The 26,332-nt window shown below is 37.6% G+C and overlaps 1 protein-coding gene across 1 annotated transcript; it reads left to right on the forward strand.

The window, feature by feature from the left end:
* Positions 1 to 10,602: 10,602 nt before the first annotated feature.
* On the forward strand, positions 10,603 to 26,098 carry prmt2ip (PRMT2 interacting protein). The gene is given in 4 exon segments (XM_087797801.1): positions 10,603 to 10,722; positions 13,341 to 13,400; positions 16,512 to 19,407; positions 24,720 to 26,098. Coding segments are annotated over 2 exon segments (3,669 nt in total). The 5' UTR covers positions 10,603 to 10,722; positions 13,341 to 13,400; positions 16,512 to 16,586; the 3' UTR covers positions 25,568 to 26,098.
* Positions 26,099 to 26,332: the final 234 nt, after the last annotated feature.

Raw genomic sequence — 26,332 nt, forward strand, 5'->3', positions numbered from 1 at the left:
CCCCTGGCTCGTACCTCCTCCCCCCGTGAGACCTCAGAGACGGCAGGAAGGTCTTGACTTGTCGAACCTGAACCTCGTCGGTCCTGCAGGACCGTCTGGGGCGCATGATGCAAGCCTGACGACAGGTTGACTCATGTTGACGAAGCAGGAAGTACTGAAGAAGTCGGTCCTTCTCTCTTCTGCACGTTGGATCCAAGGAAGAGTGAAACTTTAAAACAATACATTTATTGAAGGTAAAATGATTATTAAAAACCATCCAAGACCTCAAGGACAAAAATCAAGATATAAAGTTCACAAAAATGCAGATTATTCAGAAATGAAGAATCTTTAAAAAAAGTCCAAAGTTCACCCACAAGATCCTTTAAAGTGAACTCAATCCTTCGTCCTGTCTAATGAGTTCTGATCCAAAGAAGAGAAACATTTAGAATTAAAACAGTTAATTTATTAACATCTTAAGACGTTTTTATTTGTTCAGGCTTTTCCTTGATTTTCTGGAACTCCTGTGTTGTTTTCAGTTTTAACTTGATCTTTAAAGTATGTACTTTTTTGAATATTGTTTTGATTGTTTAAGCGCTTTGTGACCCTGGTCTAGAAAACATCTATATAAATACAAATGACTTACTTACACACTAAGGTTCATACAAAGTTGAGGCACAGATGCTCAGAGCCTCAACTTTTAAATCCTGCTCTTTGGGAAAAACAAGTTTGTTAAAAGATAAAATACAAGAATATGTTTCAACTTCTGAATAAAAGAAAACATTATCAATGTTAACAATTGAGTACATAAAGTGAGGATATATAATTGAACCCTTCAATGAGTACATATATGTGGATCAATCTGAGGATATATTGCTCGTCTTCCTTTCATTTTCCTTCTTGCCTTCAGGACCATCACCCCACAGCTGGATAAGATCTCTATCTGACTCCATCTCTTAACTAAAACAAAGTTCATGTTTTGTTGTTTCTGTTTTCTCTTCTTATCACTGACACGACCATAAATTATCGGCAAACCTTCGCCGTATCTTCTGTTTGTCACTTAAACCTGTGATGTTACCAGAGAAATACATGATATTCTGGGTTTTTAACATTTTAACGAGCCGCTCTAGTAGAAGAACTCACATTTCTCCTTCAAACTCTTCACTGGCTGCTCTAGTAGAAGAACTCACATTTCTCCTTCAAACTCTTCACTGGCCGCTCTAGTAGAAGAACTCACATTTCTCCTTCAAACTCTTCAAATTAAAATTCTTAAAATTCTGGTTCTTACTTTCAGATCTATTCATGGTCAGACCTTCCATCAGTGATCTGATCCAGACTTACACCCCAGCTCGGGCTCTGAGGTCTGTGGATCAGGATCTACTGATGGTTCCTGAACTTCCAGACCAGAGGAGAGAAATCCTTCCAGACTGTTGCTCCTAAGCTTTGGAACCATCTCTGTGTTTGTGATTTGGAGTGGTTACATCAAAAGCATGGTACCTCATGGTACCTTTCGGATAACAGCCAAGGTCGTTGTGCATCTTCTCATGACAAGATCCTGCTCACCCCCCCCCCCCCCCCCCCAATTAGTTTGTCCCTAGTAAGAGTTAATGCAGGTTACATCAAAGCATTGGTATCAGCAGTTCAAAACAGTCTTACAGATAACACTCAAGGTAAGGGAGCATCCCACAGTTATCTGCTCTTTCTCACCCCCTCCCAACTCGTTCCCTGTTCCTTCACTTGCCCTTGCTGACCCCGAACACAAATGCATTTTGTGGCAAAGAAGCGAACACATTAATATTGTGATAACGTAGTAAGCAGTTTAAAACACATTAATATTGTAATAAAGCAATATTTCTTTCACAATCTACTGACTCCTTCAAGAAACATCTGTGTTTGATGATCTACTGACTCCTTCAAGAAACATCTGTGTTTGATGATCTACTGACTCCTTCAAGAAACATCTGTGTTTGATGATCTACTGACTCCTTCAAGAAACATCTGTGTTTGATGATCTACTGACTCCTTCAAGAAACATCTGTGTTTGATGATCTACTGACTCCTTCAAGAAACATCTGTGTTTGATGATCTACTGACTCCTTCAAGAAACATCTGTGTTTGATGATCTACTGACTCCTTCAAGAAACATCTGTGTTTGATGATCTACTGACTCCTTTAAGAAACATCTGTGTTTGATGATCTACTGACTCCTTCAAGAAACATCTGTGTTTGATGATCTACTGACTCCTTCAAGAAACATCTGTGTTTGATGATCTACTGACTCCTTCAAGAAACATCTGTGTTTGATGATCTACTGACTCCTTCAAGAAACATCTGTGTTTGATGATCTACTGACTCCTTTAAGAAACATCTGTGTTTGATGATCTACTGACTCCTTTAAGAAACATCTGTGTTTGATGATCTACTGACTCCTTCAAGAAACATCTGTGTTTGATGATCTACTGACTCCTTCAAGAAACATCTGTGTTTGATGATCTACTGACTCCTTCAAGAAACATCTGTGTTTGATGATCTACTGACTCCTTCAAGAAACATCTGTGTTTGATGATCTACTGACTCCTTCAAGAAACATCTGTGTTTGATGATCTACTGACTCCTTCAAGAAACATCTGTGTTTGATGATCTACTGACTCCTTCAAGAAACATCTGTGTTTGATGATCTACTGACTCCTTTAAGAAACATCTGTGTTTGATGATCTACTGACTCCTTCAAGAAACATCTGTGTTTGATGATCTACTGACTCCTTCAAGAAACATCTGTGTTTGATGATCTACTGACTCCTTCAAGAAACATCTGTGTTTGATGATCTACTGACTCCTTCAAGAAACATCTGTGTTTGATGATCTACTGACTCCTTCAAGAAGACACTTTGATTTGAGCTTTTCCTTGATTCTCTGAGACTCTTGTTTTTGTCTCTGTGTATCTTGATCTTTTAAAGTATATATTTTATTGAGTATTGTTTTGATTGTTAAAGTTCTTTGTGACTCTGGTCTGGAAACATCTTGACTAATAACAAAGAATAATGACTTATAAACACTGCAGTTGTCCAAACACATCACACTCATATTTCTTCTACAACATGCTCACAAACACAAATTGACTAAATCCTCTGGTTTGTTTTGTAAGATTCTTATTTGAAGTCAAGTCTAGAAAGTCCAACAACAGCCTCAGTGTTTGTCTGTGTCAGAGCCGACATAAAGTTATGAGGTCTGACCAAAGACCAGAGATAAAAGTGTCCATTGTTGACCTGGTTCAGTTTGGTCAGCGACAGTCAACCATTAACTATGTCATGTTTACAAACATCAGAGTCTCAATGAAGAGTCGAGAATACTTGACCAGGTTTAGCTCTTTGGACCAAAACACTTTAAATATTAACTATTAAATCAAACATTCACCAGTGTTTTCTCATATTTCATATAATATATAACAAATAAAATATAATTCAATTAATAATCAATCGATCATCAATTTATTTGTGCTGTTTACAATGATCTGCTCAATGTGAAAACATTTAAAGTATCTTTTGAAAACCTCAATAAAAACAATCAAACATCAAAACAGAAAATATTGATTTATTATCTTATATGAAACTATAAGATAGTAACTCCTGTCTAATGAGTTCTGAGCGAGATTTAGAATTAAAACAGTGAATTTATAAAAGAATGATTACAAAACCATACAAGACCTTAAATATGACAGTTAACAAAAAATGCAGATTATTCAGAAATACCAGAAGTCCGAGCGCTCGGTCCAGTCTCTGGCCCACATCCTGGTGTTCACCAAGATTCTTCTAGAGCAGGGGTCGGCAATTAAACTTCTTCAAGGGCCACATTCAATTCTGTGAATGTTTTTAGGGGCCGTCGAGCAAAAAGAAAGCTGGAAAATCCCTAAAAAAACGGACATTCGTCAATAGGCTGTGACATTTATGAGCTAAATAAATTGCAATTTTATTCTTGTATATACAAGTTTTTTTTGAGGGATTAATATATACTCAAAAAAATACATACAAAAAGGAGGGAAAAGGTAAATAAGTGTGAAAATGTAAATGAATAATAAATACAAAATACACTTTTTAGAAGCATTACAACCATTTATATGTCATCATACTTTGAGATTCTGCTACACGTGAAGAAGGTTAATTACACAATAGAGAAATTTAGGGGATGATATAGTTTGTGAATCTGACTCCATTATGAACAACAGATGTTACTTTCATTCTTGGTTTATTTTCTGACCATCAACACATTCTTATCTCCACACGGAAGGAGTCGTGTCTCGACTGTTACTTCCTTAAAACATATAAATCTTTCCACGGGAACAACGATGCACAGAAGCCTCTATTATTATTATTATTATTATTTATAACAGAGCACACGAAGGTCGGTACAAAGTTGAGGCTCAGATACTGTAGACTTCAGCTCTTGAACCTTGGTTTTGGGAATAACAAGTATATAATATATTATATAAGTATATAGTATATTGTATAATTCTGAGTTTGGGGGCAGAAGTAAAAGTATCATGATGTTCTTTTCTATGTTAGTCTTTGTTGTTTTTCTGTGATCTATGTTCTTTATCTTTATCTTTAGACTAAGATCGTATCATCTTGTTCTTTCTCTGTATTTGTCTTTGTTCTTGTTCTTATTTTAATTTTTATGAATAATTGCTGTATTGCTGTGTCTCCTGAGGATCAATAAAGTTCTAACTAACCTAACCTAACCTAATCTAACCTAACCTAACCTAACCTAACCTAACCTAACCTAACCTAACCTTACCTAACCTAACCTAATCTAACCTAACCTAACCTAACCTAACCTAACCTTACCTAACCTAACCTAATCTAACCTAACCTAACCTAACCTAACCTAACCTTACCTAACCTAACCTAACCTAACCTAACCTAACCTAATCTAACCTAACCTAACCTAACCTAACCTAATCTAACCTAACCTAACCTAACCTTACCTAACCTAACCTAACCTAATCTAACCTAACCTAACCTAACCTAACCTAACCTAACCTAACCTAACCTAATCTAACCTAACCTAACCTAACCTAATCTAACCTAACCTAACCTAACCTAATCTAACCTAACCTAACCTAATCTAACCTAACCTAACCTAACCTTACCTAACCTAACCTTACCTAACCTAACCTAACCTAACCTAACCTAACCTAACCTAACCTAACCTAACCTAACCTAACCTAACCTAACCTAACCTAACCTGAAAGTTTAAAAGATAAAATACAAGAATATGTTTTGATGTCTGAGTTTAAAGGTAATATTGTCAACCATTGAATACATATATAAATGAGGATATATATATGTAACCCTTCAGAACGTAACAACATCAGCTCAGATAGAGAGACTGTAACCGTCAACAATTTCACCAGGAAACTTCTGAAAAATTGAATTCTGGGAGATTTGATGGTTGAGTTCGTGTCTTTAGTTTGATGAACTTTAATTCATGTATTTTGACAACGACGACGTGTCTCTGTTCCTGTCAGAGCAGAGACATTTATAGAACCTTCTTAAATTTGAGTTTTGTTTTGTTCGATGGATTGTATTTTACATTTTTGGATCATTAACTTTGAATCCGTCCTTCAACCTGTTTCTTCTCTTTCCTGACATCAGTTCATCAGTTGGTGCTTCGAGTCGTGATGCTGAGGCTATAATGACGGCGTCTTGATCTCCAAGTGGATTTTCTTGAGTTCGGTCGACAAGAAACATCCAAAACAGAATAATTTGAAGTTTGCAACAACTTTTATCAAACGTTCGATCCGTCCTTTCCGTGTACTTTTGACACATGTATGTGATCTGAGATGGTGAGAGATAAGAACCTGAAGAAGAGCAAAGATCAGCAGAAAGTCCCTCATGATGAAGTGAAGTAACGTTGAGATGTTGACAAACTTTTGATCATATCATAATATATTCATTTATTGATAATATATCTAAATATATTTATTTATTTATTGATAACATATCTAAATATATTGATATTTATTTAATTATTAATAATATCTCTAAATATATTGATATTTATTTAATTATTGATAATATATGTAAATATATTGATATTTCTTTATTTATTGATAATATATCTAAATATATTTATTTATTTATTGATAACATATCTAAATATATTGATATTTATTTAATTATCGATAATATATCTAAATATATTTATTTATTTATTGATAACATATCTAAATATATTGATATTTATTTAATTATCGATAATATATCTAAATATATTGATATTTATTTAATTATTGATAATATATCTAAATATATTGATATTTATTTATTTATTGATAATATATCTAAATATATTGATATTTATTTAATTATTGATAATATGTCTAAATATATTGATATTTCTTTATTTATTGATAATATATCTAAATATATTGATATTTATTTAATTATTGATAATATGTCTAAATATATTGATATTTATTTAATTATTGATAATATATCTAAATATATTGATATTTATTTAATTATTGATAATATATCTAAATATATTGATATTTCTTTATTTATTGATAATATATCTAAATATATTTATTTATTTATTGATAACATATCTAAATATATTGATATTTATTTAATTATCGATAATATATCTAAATATATTGATATTTATTTAATTATTGATAATATATCTAAATATATTGATATTTATTTATTTATTGATAATATATCTAAATATATTGATATTTATTTAATTATTGATAATATGTCTAAATATATTGATATTTATTTAATTATTGATAATATATCTAAATATATTGATATTTATTTAATTATTGATAATATGTCTAAATATATTGATATTTATTTAATTATTGATAATATATCTAAATATATTGATATTTCTTTATTTATTGATAATATATCTAAATATATTTATTTATTTATTGATAACACATCTAAATATATTGATATTTATTTAATTATTGATAATATATCTAAATATATTGATATTTCTTTATTTATTGAAAATATATCTAAATATATTTACTTATTTATTGATAATATATCTAAATATATTTCTTTATTTATTGACAATATATCTAAATATATTTACTTATTTATTGATAATATATCTAAATATATTTACTTATTTATTGATAATATATCTAAATATATTTCTTTATTTATTGATAATATATCTAAATATATTTCTTTATTTATTGACAATATATCTAAATATATTTACTTATTTATTGATAATATATCTAAATATATTTACTTATTTATTGATAATATATCTAAATATATTTCTTTATTTATTGATAATATATCTAAATATATTTCTTTATTTATTGACAATATATCTAAATATATTTACTTATTTATTGATAATATATCTAAATATATTTACTTATTTATTGATAACATATCTAAATCTATTTATTTATTGAAAATATATTTAAATCTATTTATTTATTGAAAATATATTCAAATCTATTTATATTTATTTAATTATTACAAGTGAAGTAGGTTGATTATACTATTACAAACTCGGGGTACGAGATGTTTTTAAAATCTGACTCCTTCATGAACAACAGTTGTTTTCATGCCTCGACATAAACACTAAACATTAAACACTAAACACTAAACACTAAACACTAAACACTAAACATTAAACATTAAACACTAAACACTAAACATTAAACACTAAACACTAAACATTAAACACTAAACACTAAACACTAAACACTAAACACTAAACACTAAACATTAAACATTAAACATTAAACATTAAACACTAAACACTAAACACTAAACACTAAACATTAAACATTAAACATTAAACACTAAACACTAAACACTAAACACTAAACACTAAACACTAACCATTAAACACTAAACACTAAACATTAAACACTAAACACTAAACATTAAACACTAAACACTAAACATTAAACATTAAACATTAAACACTAAACACTAAACATTAAACACTAAACATTAAACATTAAACATTAAACATTAAACATTAAACATTAAACACTAAACACTAAACACTAAACACTAAACATTAAACACTAAACACTAAACACTAAACACTAAACACTAAACACTAAACACTAAACATTAAACACTAAACACTAAACACTAAACATTAAACACTAAACATTAAACACTAAACACTAAACACTAAACATTAAACACTAAACACTAAACACTAAACACTAAACACTAAACACTAAACATTAAACACTAAACATTAAACACTAAACACTAAACACTAAACACTAAACATTAAACATTAAACACTAAAGACTAAACACTAAACACTAAACACTAAACACTAAACACTAAACACTAAACACTAAACACTAAACACTAAACATTAAACACTAAACACTAAACACTAAACACTAAACACTAAACATTAAACACTAAACACTAAACACTAAACACTAAACATTAAACATTAAACACTAAAGACTAAACACTAAACACTAAACACTAAACACTAAACACTAAACACTAAACACTAAACACTAAAGACTAAACACTAAACACTAAACACTGACCTAAACAAAGAACCTTCAGTCTCTCTTCACACCTGTTATCTGAACCAGGTCATAAATTCTGGGTCTTGACATTTTTACGCTCGTTCATGTTTCTTATCTCAACATAGAGAATCTCTTCACATGATGCTTCCTCCTTACAACACATATGTTTCACAGTTTGAAACTATTGTCGCACAAAAGTCTCTACACAAAAGAAACACAACAGGCTTCACATAAAGTTGAGGCTCTGAGCATCTGTTAAACCTGCTCTTCAGGAATAACTAGTTTGTTAAAAGATAAAATATAAGATTATGTTTCAACTTCTGAATAAAAGATAACATTATCAATGTTAACAATAAGTGCATTATATTAGGATATATAATTTAACCCTTCAATGACTATGTGGATTATTTGAGGATATATTTTTAATCTAAATATATTTATTTATTTAATTATTGATAATATATCTAAATATATTTATTTATTGATAATATCTCTAAATATATTGATATTTATTTATTGATTGATAATATATCTAAATATATTTATTTATTGATTGATAATATATCTAAATATATTGATATTTATTTAGTTATTGATAATATATCTAAATATATCTATTTATTAATTTATTAATAATATATCTAAATATTTTTTATTTATTTATTGATAAAATATATCTAAATATATTGATATTTATTTAATTAATGATAATATATATAAATATATTTATTTATTAATAATATATCTAAATGTATTTATTTATTTATTGATAATATATATAAATATATTGATATTTATTTAATTATTGATAATATATCTAAATATATTTATTTATTTATTGATAATATAAGGTAAGGTAAGGTAAGGTAAAACTTTATTATTGTCTCCTTTGGGAAATTGTTTAAATATATCTGTTGTTATATATATATATGTTTAATATATCTAAATATAGTTGCTCTTTGTTTGAATCTAAACTTCAGCCATTAAGAAGAACCTCTTGATAATTAATTTCATGAAGGTCAACATTATATATTAAAGGTGATAAAAAATACAGACTTTACAGGTAAAAAATACCATCATAAAAATGAATAAATACATGAATATAAGCAACAATATATGAGAAACAAAGAGTAAAATAAATGTATTAAAAATATATATTTTTTAAAGCCGGACTATCATCAAAATTAATTGATGGTAAAATAAAAACATAGTTGTTAATAAAAACAACTAAATATTTGTCATTTAAAATATAAGTTGCTGGTCATTTGAATTATCCTGTAGAAATGACATTTGCAAATAAAAGATTCTTGCAAACAAAATGAAAAACAAAAGGAAATAAAAAGTTGGTTAAACTAGAGATAAAAAAAAAAGACAAATGAATTAATAAAATAGAAAGAAATGTTTCAAATCCTGACCATAAATGTTAATTATAGATTTAAATTACAGACATTTATCATAAAAACATATACAAAATAGACGATAAATAACTTTCCTGATCATTTTTCAAACGTGTCGGTCAGTAAAATATGTATTCTTGACAATAATCAATAGAAATTGGGTTTTAGTTAAGTTTTATTCTTAAGAACAACAACAAAAAGTTTTGCAGATTTTTGTTTGAAGAAACTAAACAAACAAACAACAAGTTAAATAAATGAAATGAATATTCAGGCAGTGAAGATGAAATCTTAGGTTGAAATTTACACAAAATCATGTGTTTGAAGACAAACATCTTCCTAAATAAACAATAATAAAACAATTAAAATAATTAAATAAATAGTAAATAATAAAGTTCTACCTAACCTGACCTGAAGTAACTTTGATCAATAGTTTAAGTTACTAGTTAATAAGTTAATAATCTCACATTTTGAGAAGCTTTTAACAGAATCTTTAAAAAAGATCATTTGATTTTATCGTAAATGTTTGAATAAGAGTTTTAACAATAACTGTGTGTTGTTGTGGTTCTGGTTCTGGTTCTGGTTCTGGGGTGATCCGGGTGATCCGGGTCCGGCTCGCGTCGGGGTCCAGGTCGTGGGAAGCCTCTCCTGCTGAGACTCCGCCTCCCGAACCAAGACCTCCTGCTTTTGTCTCTGATCCTCACTGTGAGCTCGAGCCTCGTCCGGACCGCACGAGCTGCAGAACCTTCAGAACCTTCAGAACCTTCAGAACCTTCAGAACCTTCTTGGACCGAGCGCGAGGTAAGACACGCGCGCACGCGGACACACGCACACGCGCGCGGACACACGTGACTCGCTGCGGTTCCGAGATGTTTGTTGGATCAGAACTTTAAAGTGGCGGGAGAAGCTTTTAGTTCTGTGACGGTTTCCTGTCTGACGAACCGCTTAGTGACGTCACGTGGACGCTTTACGTGCTGGCTTCACTTGTTGTTGTGACTCACACACACTTTGACCTCAACACACACACTCACACACACACTTTCAATTCAACACACACACACTCACACACACACTTTCAATTCAACACACTCACACACACACACTCACACAAACACACTTTCAATTCAACACACACACACACACACACTTTCAATTCAACACACTCACACACACTCACACACACACACTTTCAATTCAACACACACACACACACACACACACTTTCAATTCAACACACTCACACTCACACACTCACACGCACTTTGACCTCAACACACACACACACACTCACACACACACTTTCAATTCAACACACACACCCCCCTCCCCCCCACACACACACTTTGACCTCAACACACACACACATTTTCAATTCAACACACTCACACACTCACACTCACACACTCACACACTCACACACTCACACACACTTTGACCTCAACACACACACACTCACACACACATTTTCAATTCAGCACACTCGCACACTCACACTCACACACACTTTGACCTCAACACACACACACACACACCTCAAACACTTTCACGACTGTTTCTTCTGTAACGTCTCAAAGGATGATGTCATGATGATGTCATAGCCATACATTTTATTAAAGTGTAGTCATGACGTCATAAAAACATTTGATAGTTTACATCAGAAGTTCTCAATTTGTTGTTTTCCCAAAAGTGTGCGTTTGCATCAAGAGACTCATGTTTGTGTCAAAACAAAATATAAAATCATATCAAAGACTCAGAAATAAAAAAGGTTCAAAGACGTTGTTTTGACAGATTTAATATAATTATACGTTCATTTTAAACTGACTTTTTTTTAAATTATGGCACAAAAAAAACTTTACAAAAGTGTAAATAATACATGAAAAAGTTGCGATAATAAATCTTATTTCTAAAGGTCAATAATAAACAGGACGAAGGTTCTGCAGAACGTCTGCTTGGTCTTTTTATCGCTTATTTTCCCTTTATTCTGTTCTGACGTCACTAAGAAATGCTGAATAAAATGCTTTTTTTTTTTATTTAAAATTAGGCAAAACAGTAAAAACACAAGTTTAAACTAAACTATGTTGTAAAAATAAATTCTATACTAATTTTCCTGGAATTTAAATTAAAAAATGTATAATAAAGGCATGAAAATGTGTTGAAATAAAAATGTTTAAAAATATATATATATTTATTAAGATAATAAGTTATTCTTAGTTTGTAAAAAAGGACAAATAAATATGTAATAATAAAGTAAACCGACTGAAGTCGCTTCCCTGCGACGAGGAACTCGAGTGATGATGTAAAAATGTCGTTTCCATGACGAGTCGTAGAGAAAACGACGTTTGTTCGACGTCATGCTTCGGGTCGAAGGTCGAGTCTGTGAAGAAGTTCTTCAAAAGTATCTTCACCAGATTTGAACAGAAGATAAAACGACAAATAACTTTCTGGCACAAATGCTTGACGATTGAAAATCCATTCGTAAAATCCAAGCGATCAGAAAAAAAGGAACTTCTCTGGTTCTCCTCGCTCTGGAGGTTCTGGCAGGAGAACGAGAGGAGGTTCTGGTCTCCTCAGATAGAACCAGATCCACCGTGACTTCCATGAGCTCGTCGTCTCATCGGGACGAAAGCGTTTCCCCGTCGTTGACCCCGAGGTCAAACATTTACCGACGCGATCGGCGACTGTTGGAACCACAACAATATAAACCGGCGCCGGTGACCTCTTGACCTCTCGGCCCTCTGTTCTAGAAGCACGATAATCAGTAACAGATTCCAAGCAGCTGCAGTTTCTGAGAAAGCGAGACGAACTCGGATGTTTTCCAGCGACTCGTCTGATGACGAGACGTGGTTCTGGATCGTGTCCAGCAGCAATTCAATTGGACTTAATTGAATTCCTTGATAATTGCTCCAGATATTGAGCTCGTGATACAAACTTGTGGAAGAACCGGATCAGGAGCGGCTCGTCGTAAATCATCGGATCCTTGACATGTTTGAGATCCGCCGTCAGACCCGGTCCAGCCCACGACGACGTCCTCGCGGGTCGATCCACCTCGAAGGCCGACGGGGGTGCGAGGAGTGGGATTTGTTTTTCTTGTGAGGGCGCGACCTCTCTGGGGTTCTCAGTCCTGGCCTTGGAACTGATCCCAGACCTGAAGCTTGTGCTGTTCTATGCAAATGTTCCTCCATTAATCTCTCAGTTTATCCGTCAACACGACTGTAGCTCGATCCGTGAGAGTCTGAAGCTCTGATGCAACATCTGTGGAAAGTAGGGGGATCCTAGTTTCTTTGGGCGAGAGGCAGGGGACACCCTGGACAGGACGCCAGTCTGTCTCAGGACACACAAAGACAGACAACCATTCACACACACACTCATACCCACAGACAATTTCCCAAAGTTCTCCACTAACTTCTGTATGTTTTTAGACTGTGGGAGGAAACAGGAGTGTCCGGAGTAAACCCACACAACACACTGAAGACGGACAGGTTTGTTTGGAAGTTCACGATCTTATAAGAAAACAACTGAGACGAGATGAAAAGTTCTTACAATATGTTGCTTTAACAAAGGAGGTTGAAAGAGACGAGTGACTGGATCACTAGTGTTTGACTAGATCATAAGTTAGTATTACTTCACTGGATCACTAGTGTTTGACTAGATCATAAGTTAGTATTACTTCACTGGATCACTAGTGTTTGACTAGATCATAAGTTAGTATTACTTCACTGGATCACTAGTGTTTGACTAGATCATAAGTTAGTATTACTTCACTGGATCACTAGTGTTTGACTAGATCATAAGTTAGTATTACTTCACTGGATCACTAGTGTTTGACTAGATCATAAGCTAGTATTACTTCACTGGATCACTAGTGTTTGACTAGATCATAAGTTAGTATTACTTCACTGGATCACTAGTGTTTGACTAGATCATAAGTTAGTATTACTTCAATGGATCACTAGTGTTTGACTAGATCATAAGTTAGTATTACTTCACTGGATCACTAGTGTTTGACTAGATCATAAGTTAGTATTACTTCACTGGATCACTAGTGTTTGACTAGATCATAAGTTAGTATTACTTCACTGGATCACTAGTGTTTGACTAGATCATAAGTTAGTATTACTTCACTGGATCACTAGTGTTTGACTAGATCATAAGTTAGTATTACTTCACTGGATCACTAGTGTTTGACTAGATCATAAGTTAGTATTACTTCATTGGATCACTAGTGTTTGACTAGATCATAAGTTAGTATTACTTCATTGGATCACTAGTGTTTGACTAGATCATAAGTTAGTATTACTTCACTGGATCACTAGTGTTTGACTAGATCATAAGTTAGTATTACTTCATTGGATCACTAGTGTTTGACTAGATCATAAGTTAGTATTACTTCACTGGATCACTAGTGTTTGACTAGATCATAAGTTATTATTACTTCACTGGATCACTAGTGTTTGACTAGATCATAAGTTAGTATTACTTCACTGGATCACTAGTGTTTGACTAGATCATAAGTTAGTATTACTTCACTGGATCACTAGTGTTTGACTAGATCTTAGTTAGTATTACTTCACTGGATCACTAGTGTTTGACTAGATCATAAGTTAGTATTACTTCACTGGATCACTAGTGTTTGACTAGATCATAAGTTAGTATTACTTCACTGGATCACTAGTGTTTGACTACATCATAAGTTAGTATTACTTCACTGGATCACTAGTGTTTGACTACATCACAAGTTAGTATTACTTCACTGGATCACTAGTGTTTGACTAGATCATAAGTTAGTATTACTTCACTGGATCACTAGTGTTTGACTAGATCATAAGTTAGTATTACTTCACTGGATCACTAGTGTTGGACTAGATCATAAGTTAGTATTACTTCACTGGATCACTAGTGTTTGACTAGATCATAAGTTAGTATTACTTCACTGGATCACTAGTGTTTGACTAGATCATAAGTTAGTATTACTTCACTGGATCACTAGTGTTTGACTACATCATAAGTTAGTATTACTTCACTGGATCACTAGTGTTTGACTAGATCATAAGTTAGTATTACTTCACTGGATCACTAGTGTTTGACTAGATCATAAGTTAGTATTACTTCACTGGATCACTAGTGTTTGACTACATCATAAGTTAGTATTACTTCACTGGATCACTAGTGTTTGACTAGATCATAAGTTAGTATTACTTCACTGGATCACTAGTGTTTGACTAGATCATAAGTTAGTATTACTTCACTGGATCACTAGTGTTTGACTAGATCATAAGTTAGTATTACTTCACTGGATCACTAGTGTTTGACTAGATCATAAGTTAGCATTACTTCACTGGATCACTAGTGTTTGACTAGATCATAAGTTAGTATTACTTCACTGGATCACTAGTGTTTGACTAGATCATAAGTTAGTATTACTTCACTGGATCACTAGTGTTTCACTAGATCATAAGTTAGTATTACTTCACTGGATCACTAGTGTTTCACTAGATCATAAGTTAGTATTACTTCCGTGGATATACTGAGCCAAGATGCGTCGCCATAGCAACCGAGGCTAACAAGCTGCACAGTTCACAGACAGACGGAGACGTAAACAACAACGAGACATAGAAGTACAAATTGACAACTTTATAGAACGTGACACTGATTGGTCGAAGTGTGTATTTAAGAAATGCTTGATTTATACAATAAAAAATGATGAATTATCACATGTTTTCGATATGTATATCGGACGTGTCAATACATCGATATTTTTGAGATGTACTGTATCTTGCAGCCTTAATTTATTTATAGATCCCGTTGGACACCTCTGGCTTACTTTGTTTATTAATGAACCTTTGACATGAACTAACAACTAAAAATATATTTTACAATAATCACTTTGAAATTGTGTTGCCACACGAAACTCGACCAGATTCTTTTTGACAAATGTAATATTATTTTTAGTTTTAATTTGAAAGTACTACAAGAAGGTGTGGGAAGTATCACTAGTAACTTTAATGCAGGAACTCGGGGTGTTTTTAATTTAATTAAATATTTAAATTAATTTAACTTTATTTACAAATGATTGATGGACACACAGTGAAACTATTACAGTACTTGAACATTGACAACTTCATTTAATCCTGGACTGACTCTCTTGTCGAGCATCAAACAAGTGGCTTTGGGCCAAATCAAATCTCATTAGAGGTCACGACCCCCTCCCTTAACCCCCTGGTTAAAGGTCATTTCCTAGTTAATTTTAGAAAAGGTTTTGTTGTTTGAGTTGTGTTGTAACTATTGTACCCTAATATGGTTTTATCATTGAAGAGTGTGAAAAAAACCACAGAATTAAACGTGTTGTACAATCAAATATATCAAATTAATAATAAACGGCAGGAAATTTGTTCAAGAGCTAAAGTCATTACTTCAGGTATTTGAATGCGGCGACACATGATAATTAATCCATTGTGTTGGAAAATATTTGCCTTCAAAACCTGTTTCGTCACCACCTGTCATTCAGTTTGATATTAAAAACACAAAGTTTCCTTAACTGGTCTTGAAGTTGCATCAGTTCTGTTTTCACAAAGACTCGTCTCTCTCTGCAGGTCCATGAAAAAGTTCCTGAGTTCCGAGCCCACCCGTGACCCCCTCGTCCGTCGGGCGACACCGAAGCCAACGACATGCCTCTGCTGGAGGGAAACGCCGTCGTCCCGGGCCTGAAGAAGCCGGAAATCCCGTCTGGTGTGGACGGGAAAAAGAAGCTGCTCTACAGTCCGAACTACTTCACCATTCACCCCAAACCACCAGACGTGGGCGAGTCCAGTCCTCCGTGGAACAGCTTGAAGGCCTCGCTGCTCGACGGCCGAAGTCCCGCGTGTCACTTATCTGGCCCGGACCGACGCAGCGCTCTGGTCTACAGGCAGGACGAGCGTTCGTCGCACGAAGGCCATTCAAATCCCCCCCGGATGTGTCACACGCCGGCCAAGCAAGGCTTCGCACTTTACACCCGAAGCCCTCGCGTGACCCCCAGAGCGCCCACGACTCTCGCCGTCAAGAGACACAAGAACGAGAATTCATCTCCCGGATTCGAGAACTCCGTTTACTTAAGCATTCCCAAGCCGGTGTACGGACAGAACCCCTGCTGTCACGAGCTGGGCTGCGGGTTGGGAGCTCGATACGAACACGGACTGCAGAGGATCCCCAACGCCTTCTACGAGCACGAGTGGATGCAGAACGCGTCGCGATACCCGGAGAGAGTTTATATTCCCAGGAAGGAGCAGGCGTTCGAGTCCAGGCCCGAACAAATCAAGAAATTGAACACGGACACTTCTGGCAAAGCGAGGAAAGTGCCTGCTGTGGATCCGGGCTTCAACAATTACCCTTTCATCCCAACCCACACATTCTTGAGCCCCTTAAGTGAATCGGGCCAGCAATTACACACACCTCTGGGCTGCCAGAGCCGCTTCCCCTCCCATGCGACGTACGAGGGGATGACCTCAGAAATGTATCAGGAATCCTCTCCCTTGTCCAAATATGGTCCGCTAACGCACCACCCTCTGGTTTACTACCCGCCAGCTCATGTTGAGATTGAAAACAGGCATCTGTATAAAGAGATGGATTCTAGACGGAGGGACGAGCTCAAGAACACACTCCTAACCTCACGGGATCAGACCAGAGTCGCTCCTCTTCACGCCGAGATCCCCGTGCATCACCCGAGCTCGGAGGGGTTACCGCATCATCCCTTTAACCCCAGAATCGAGTATCCCTACCCTTACTACGCCGTGCCGAGATATCATTTACCTCAGAGTCAGATCGCTTTGACAAGACCACGTCCGTCTCCTCCATCTTATGTCAACGTTCCTCTGTCTCAGGTCTCTCAGGCCAGCGTTACTCTGAGCTCGAACAAGAACAAACTCGACGCGGATCCGTCGCAGGCTTCGTCGTCTTTCCACCACGCGGAGCAAGCTAGCTACGCACATCATCCCGCCGTCTCACCGTCCAACCCACAGCTCCAGAGGCTGGTGCCACCGTTCACGACCCTGCATCTGGACAGAGCCGTCTTCCCCACAGCCAGCCACAACGGAGACTATTGTGAGTCTCGTGTTCACAGCCCCAAAACGCCTCAGGACTCGTCCTGTCCGTCGCCCTCGTGGTTCCCTTCGCCGACCTCCAGCTCCGAACCAAAGCCAAATAGTCCCGGCGACAACCCGACCCCCAACGCCACGCTCCTGAAGCAGCTCCTGAAGAGAAGTCACTCCAACGCGTCTTCCTCGGTGGATCTGGACGAGACTGGAGGAATGGACTTGAGGAAGAAGCTGATTAAGATTGAAGTTGAGGATGATGTTCAGAGAAGTAGAACGTCTTCTCCACCGATGCCGGTTATCGATAACGTCTTCAGTCTGGCCCCCTACAGGGCGTTGATGGGTCTGCGCTGCGAGCCGCCTGCATCCCCTCAGCACCGAGAGATCAAACCCAAACTGTGCATCAAAAAAGAAAGAATGGACTCACCATGTCACGCTGAAGATCTCTCAGCAGAGAAACCTGTAAACGAGGTTAGTGAAGTGAAGGCTGAACCGCAGAGTTCAGACAAGTCCAAAGATGAAGGTAACAAGAGCGTCAAACATGAGCTGGACGACCCGGAAATACTGCGAGTGCAGGTCGTTGACAAATGTGAAACTCTCGATCTGGAGCTGAAGTCACCGGAGGAGGAGAAGGAATCCAAGCCTGCAGTGGACGACGTCAACCCTTCGTCTCAAGGTGAGAAGTACTTCAGCCCTGTGCTGGTCCTGGCTCCGAAAATCCCAGAATCCAAACCAACCATCAAAGACAATCCTCCAAACCCCCCCAGTTCCCGAGATCCATCAGATTCACAACATTACCCGTTCATCGGCTACCGAGAGAAGATGCTGCACCAAATGGTGGAGTTGACTGGAACCCCTAAACCCATCCGGAAGAACTTTTTAGAACTGCACCGTTCGGTCTGCAAATTAGTGTCGACGTTTGTGTCCACCTCGTCGGTGGAGAAGCTCAGACAGTGGTTGTCGCGGCTGCAGATGACAGAGCTTCCATCCTCGCTGACGAAAGCCAAAGTCTCCCAGTTGTTGGGCGCCAAGGCCAGGAGGGAGTGGCTGGACCAGGACCTCGACGACGCCCTTGAGAAAGTCCAAGAGAGACTGCGGGAGTATTCTTTTCAACATCGCTTCCCCTTCCCGCACGTGATGCGAGCGGGGTCCGTGTTTCTACCCATGCTGGTGGTCAAAGAAGTCCTGTTCCCGATGGTCCAAGGCCGTCTCATCGACCAGGTCCTGCAGGAGCACAAGGTGGAGCTGCGACCGTCGACGCTGTCCGAGGAGAAGTTTCTCATTCAGTGCGACAAGAGAGCGTCTTCTTCAAAACTCCGGAGACTCATGTCCCTCAAACATCTGCCCAAGGTCTACGCCGACGTCTTCAACCTCGTGTACTACACCCACGTCTGCAAACACATCGGTGAGTAAACCTTACGTTCAGGCTTTTACTACCTAGACATCCCTGTCCAGACGAGCCTCCTGCAGCCGGTCTGAGCTGAAGGAACCATTTCTCCAGGGAAGAGTCCGACAAGATTCTGTGTCCAGCGCTAATCCAAGAAGAGAGTCCAGGCACCGTCGGGTGAACCGACTGTTCCAGTTCTGCTTTTGTATTGTTCAGTGGTGTTCATAGGAGGCTTGTCTTTTAGCTTAGCTCTTACCAAGCAATAAACAAGAGTCCTTTTCAAGCTCAGGTCCCCTCACTCTTGAAAAAAAACCCTCAGATAAATGCACTTCTCTTCTCTTTTAGATTAAAATCAGACCTTTCTTGTTATACTTTAAGTGAATGCTTTATTTAAGACCTTGTCTGACCCTTTGTTTTCTTTCGTTTGTTAGTTTTGATCATTTAATTTCTCCTTTTGTTCAGCTAAAGAAATATTGAATATGAATTCCATTTATTTTTTTTCAGAGTCAACATCACCTGATGTCGAAAAGAAAGTCCAGGTACCTTTTGCTTTATGTTTTTCCTTTTTTTCCCCCTCTGTTTTTTTTTTTCTAAACGCACAAAGGAACTGAAGTCACAAAAACACTTTAATAACGTCATGAAACAGTCGCTCGCTCAAGTTCACGAGGCTTATTTTGGAGATGTTGAGTCCGGAGCTGGAAGGAAGTGACGGATGTTCTGCAACAAAAGGAATTTGACTGCAGAGCCTTCGTGGTTCGGCAGCGACTCTGCTGCGGTGTTTGGTAACACAAGTGTCGCAGCACGAGTTCCTGTGCTACACAACACAACTTCATGTCCATCATCTTCTCACCAACCTGAGGGCGACACGTGTCACTCGCCTCGATCCCTGTGTCGACCTTTGTCAACTCTCGGTTACTTTACCAAAGTATTTTCAAATACCTTTTAGTACATTTTGCCGTTTTATTCCAAACAGTGAATGTAGGAGTTTTTATTCCTAAAGTTCAAAAGTTCGTAGACAAAATAATTCTCTGTGGTCGTCTTGTCGTCTGATAAAAGGACATTTTAAGACGCTCAAGTGTTTTAGTTTCTTATCTCAATCTTATCTCAGGCCGTAAGTCAAACAGCGTTCAATCAAAAAGACATTGTTTGGACTACGACCTGAAGTATATTTAATCGAGTGTTTCTCAACTTCTGTCGTCTGAGTTCAACATGTTTGTTTGTTGCACTGACAGCATGAACTGAGGCTTCACTCATCGCTCCTTCCATCTCTGGCTCTTCTCTTCCTTCAAAGACCTCTTTTCAAGGAAGTTCTGTGTCTTATCTTCCTGAACGCATTTCTGGGTATTTTTGTTTTTGTAGAACTCGTTCATTTTTGTGTTACTTTGAACAAGTTTAGTGTTATTGAGGTCAAAACAGATTTTAGATTGTATTTAGAATTCTGCTTCATTCAGTCAAGAGTTGCATTGTGGTTTGTTGTTTCTCTTATGGACGTAGATTAGTTTTTAGATCAAACCATGACGTCCTTGATCTACTTTACTTGATTTTGACTTTGACTGTCAACCAGGTTTTAACTTCAGTCTGAACTCAACTAATGTTAAATGTTTGCACAAGTTGTTACATGTTTGAACCGATGCTGACCTTCCTGACCTCCTTGACCACATCCTTAAACTTCTTCTCTTCCTCTTTTACTTCTTCTTCTCTTCCTCTTTTACCTTCTTCTTCTCTTCCTCTTTTACCTTCTTCTTCTCTTCCTCTTTTACCTTCTTCTTCTCTTCCTCTCTCATCTTCTTCTCTTCCTCTTTTACCTTCTCCTTCTCTTCCTCTTTTACCTTCTTCTTCTCTTCCTCTTTTACCTTCTTCTTCTCTTCCTCTCTTACCTTCTTCTCTTCATCTCTTACCTTCTTCTCTTCCTCTTTTACCTTCTTCTCTTCCTCTCTCATCTTCTTCTCTTCCTCTCTCATCTTCTTCTCTTCCTCTTTTACCTTCTTCTTCTCCTCCTCTCTTACCTTCTTCTCTTCATCTCTTACCTTCTTCTCTTCCTCTCTTACCTTCTTCTTCTCTTCCTCTCTTACCTTCTTCTTCTCTTCCTCTCTTACCTTCTATCTACTGCCAAGAAATTGCTAATAAATCCCAATTAAAGAAGAGTTTGCATTTAACCCTGTGTAAACATCTTGTCGAGCAAACATCTTGTCGAGCACGTATATCTTGTTGAGCAAACATCTTGTCGAGCACGTATATCTTGTCGAGCAAACATCTTGTTTAGCACGTATATCTTGTCGAGCACGTATATCTTGTTGAGCAAACGTCTTGTCGAGCAGGTATATCTTGTCGAGCAAACATCTTGTCGAGCAAACATCTTGTCGAGCACGTATATCTTGTCGAGCAAACATCTTGTCGAGCACGTATATCTTGTCGAGCAAACATCTTGTCGAGCACGTATATCTTGTTGAGCAAACGTCTTGTCGAGCAGGTATATCTTGTCGAGCAAACATCTTGTCGAGCAAACATCTTGTCGAGCACGTATATCTTGTCGAGCAAACATCTTGTCGAGCACGTATATCTTGTCGAGCAAACATCTTGTCGAGCAAACATCTTGTCGAGCACGTATATCTTGTCGAGCAAACATCTTGTCGAGCACGTATATCTTGTTGAGCAAACATCTTGTCGAGCAAACATCTTGTCGAGCACGTATATCTTGTCGAGCAAACATCTTGTCGAGCACGTATATCTTGTCGAGCAAACATCTTGTCGAGCAAACATCTTGTCGAGCACGTATATCTTGTCGAGCAAACATCTTGTCGAGCACGTATATCTTGTTGAGCTCAATCTTGTCAGGCTTGTATATCATTTCGAGCACGTATATCTTGTCCACCACGTATATCTTGTCGAGCAAACATCTTGTCGAGCACGTATATCTTGTAGAGCAAACATCTTGTCGAGCACGTATATTTTGTCGAGCACGTATATCTTGTAGAGCAAACATCTTGTCGAGCACGTATATCTGGTCGAGCAGGTATATCTTGTCGAGCAAACATCTTGTCGAGCACGTATATCTTGTCGAGCAAACATCTTGTTTAGCACGTATATCTTGTTGAGCAAACGTCTTGTCGAGCAGGTATATCTTGTCGAGCACGTATATCTTGTCGAGCAAACATCTTGTCGAGCACGTATATCTTGTCGAGCAAACATCTTGTCGAGCACGTATATCTTGTCGAGCAAACATCTTGTCGAGCACGTATATCTTGTCGAGCAAACATCTTGTCGAGCACGTATATCTTGTTGAGCAAACGTCTTGTCGAGCAGGTATATCTTGTCGAGCAGGTATATCTTGTCGAGCACGTATATCTTGTCGAGCACGTATATCTTGTCGAGCACATATATATTGTTGAGCACGTATATCTTGTCGAGCAAACATCTTGTTTAGCACGTATATCTTGTCGAGCAAACATCTTGTCGAGCAAACATCTTGTCGAGCACGTATATCTTGTCGAGCACGTATATCTTGTCGAGCACATATATATTGTTGAGCACGTATATCTTGTCGAGCAAACATCTTGTCGAGCACGTATATCTTGTAGAGCAAACATCTTGTCGAGCAAACATCTTGTCGAGCAAACATCTTGTCGAGCAAACATCTGGTCGAGCACCATATGTTCAGATACTCGTCGTCGGTCATGAGTTCATCATCAGACAGGAACCAAAACCTGTGACCCCTAAAACCCAGTGAACTCCTTCATCCCTGCAGGTCCATGTGACTGTCATGGGTTCCAGAAGAATACTTCTTCTCAGCCCAGAGAGACGTATGATAAGAACATGATCCCACAACCATCTCAAGATTGCACCATGTGGCGCCCCCTAGTGGTTGGATTTTATTTTCAACCATTCTATTGAAGTAAATTGTTGAGTTTAACTTTAGATTTTAAACCTTTATTTTATTTGTTTTAATGATTCATATAATTCATTATTTTGGTGAATTAAAAAGGTTCAATGTGTTGTTTATTTCATTTAAAATGAAAAAAGAAAAAGTATTATTTATTACATAGAATTGTTTGTTGTCATTCCAATATTTCAGAAAACTTTTTTTTTTAATTCTCAGCCTTTTAAATTTACTAAAAATGTTGTGAAGATACTCCCACCATGATTGAAGTTTGTTACTATGACAACCAAACACTTTCATATTATCAGCTTAGGAATCTGACGATTATACTTAAATAAAGAATAAAACTCAGATCTGGTTTAAAGTCACATGTTTTACTTCTGAAAACGGTAAAACGAAGTCGCAATATTTGGCCGACCATGTGAAGACAAATAAATGTTGCTGTAACGAAAATTTGACCTTTTTTTTCATTATGAAATAATGTCACAAAGACCTTCTTCTTACATGTCAATCTAAATTCTTTCTGAAGCACTGAGCTGTTAGTTCGCTGTTATATCTTCATCTCTGTTTCACAAGCAATTATATATCTCACACCAAAGGTCGTCTCTGAACACTGACTTGAATGAGTTGTTATCGTTCAAGGTCGAGGTTCAATCCTCCAGAGATCTGTACCTAAAGTCACCAGAACTCCAGGACTGGAGGGATGGAGGGATGGATGGATGGATGGATGGATGAACGGATGGATGGACGGATGGATGGACGGATGGATGGACGGATGGATGGATGGATGGATGGATGGAGGGATGTATGGATGGATGGACGGATGGATGGATGGATGAACGGATGGATGGATGGATGGATGAATGGATGAATGGATGGACGGATGGATGGATGGATGGATGGATGAACGGATGGATGGATGGACGGATGGATGGATGGATGGATGAACGGATGGACGGATGGATGAACGGATGGACGGATGAACGGATGGATGAACGGATGGATGGATGGATGGATGAACGGATGGACGGATGGATGAACGGATGGACGGATGGATGAACGGATGGACGGATGGACGGATGGATGGATGGATGGATGCAGTTGATAGATGGATACATAGAGGGAGGGATGGATAGATGGATGGATGAGCTTTATTGATCATCTGCTCTTCTTCAGGAAATGATTTAAACCGTGACCTTGACGTTATACATTTATATTTCATTTTAAAGCTCAAATCAACCGTTAATATCTCAGAGTCACTGATTTACTTCCATAGTGTTTAATAATTGAATCCAAACTCGTGACAACGATTCAAACGTTGCGTCAGATTCGGTTCTTCGTCTTCTTCTTCTTCATCTTCATCTTCTTCATCTTCTTCTTCATCTTCTTCTTCTTCTTCATCAGTGAACATTTAAACGTGTTGAACAAGTTCTTCAACAATGTTTGACACAAACTTCTTCTGCTACAGAACTGACCGACGGCGCTTCGGTTCGGCGTCGCACCGGAGACGTCTCGGCGCCTCCGGGGTCGAAGGTCAAACCAGAGGGCGCTCGTCGCACCAAGAGCAGGATCAAGAGAAGGTCACGCCTTCTGTTCCTGGACGACAGCTGGTCGGACGGCGACGCCGCGACAGGAAGTGGCCTCGGTTCGGTCGAACCTACGACCTCCTGGATGTGTCCCATGACCTTGGATGACCTTTCTTCCTCGCCCGCTGATGCCGAACCGGGTTCACGTCCAGCGACGCCCAAACTTCCCCACATGCCCAAGAAAGGGATGATCCTGAAGCTGCGCCGGATGTTCTGCGGCGGCGCCGACAGCACGAAGGCTCACTACGAGGCCGTGTCGGACTCCGACGACCTCCAGGTGTTCGGGGGCGAGGTGCGACCCGGCGAGGACCGGCGGGGGGTCGCCTCGGACGGACGCCACCGATGGAAGAGGAGAGACTTTCACAAAACCCCGCGACCCCTGGACGACCCTTCACCACGACGCCTGCTGAAGATCAAATACTGTCCCTTCCTGTCCACCTGTCACAGCGCCGACCGCAGGCGGAGGTGGGTACTGCGCTCGGCCGTCAAGACGGCGCGGGGGGCGACGGGTCCGTACCCCGACCTGGTGGGCCGCAGGATCCGACACCTGTACGAGGAGGACGACAAGACGGAGGTGTGGTACCGGGGCGAGGTGGTGCGTGTGCACGAGGCTCACGCCGACCCCCTGAAGACCGTCTACGAGGTCCGCTACGACAGCGAGCCGGGCTGGACCTACTACCTGGAGCTGCTGCTGGACTACAGGAAGGGCTGGATCCAGATGGACGTGTGACGCCAAGGTTTAAAACCACCGAAGCGAAGTCGGTCAAATGCTTGAAACGTGTGTGACATCATCGCACACGCGTGTACAATCCTGGTCGAACCACAGCCATGTTTGAAAAACATGTCATTGTTGATGTACAGATGTTGATGTACAGATGTTGTTGTTGATGTACAGATGTTGATGTTGATGTACAGATGTTGATGTCGATGTACAGATGTTGATGTTGATGTTGATGTTGATGTACAGATGTTGATGTACAGATGTTGATGTTGATGTACAGATGTTGATGTTGATGTACAGATGTTGATGTTGATGTACAGATGTTGATGTTGATGTACAGATGTTGATGTACAGATGTTGATGTTGATGTACAGATGTTGATGTTGATGTACAGATGTTGATGTTGATGTACAGATGTTGATGTTGATGTTGATGTACAGATGTTGATGTACAGATGTTGATGTTGATGTACAGATGTTGTTGTAAAATACTTTTTTTTAAACCTGCCTTTTATAACTCAGTCACAGACCAAAAAGAGTTTTGTTTTATATTTTAATAAATGTTTTTTAAACATTTTGGTGGATCTGCTGTATTATGTTTATATATTTATAAATAATATGTTTATTTTATTGTATGAATTTATTTATCCATAACTTAAATATAGAACTTTCAGCTGAAATATTCTTTAACTTACAACTAGAATACTTAAACTTTCAGCTGAAATATTCTAACTTACGACTAAAATACTTAAACTTTCAGCTGAAATATTCTTTA

Source organism: Callionymus lyra, chromosome 8, assembly GCF_982586985.1.
Source record: "Callionymus lyra chromosome 8, fCalLyr1.hap1.1, whole genome shotgun sequence".
NCBI lineage: Eukaryota > Metazoa > Chordata > Actinopteri > Syngnathiformes > Callionymidae > Callionymus > Callionymus lyra.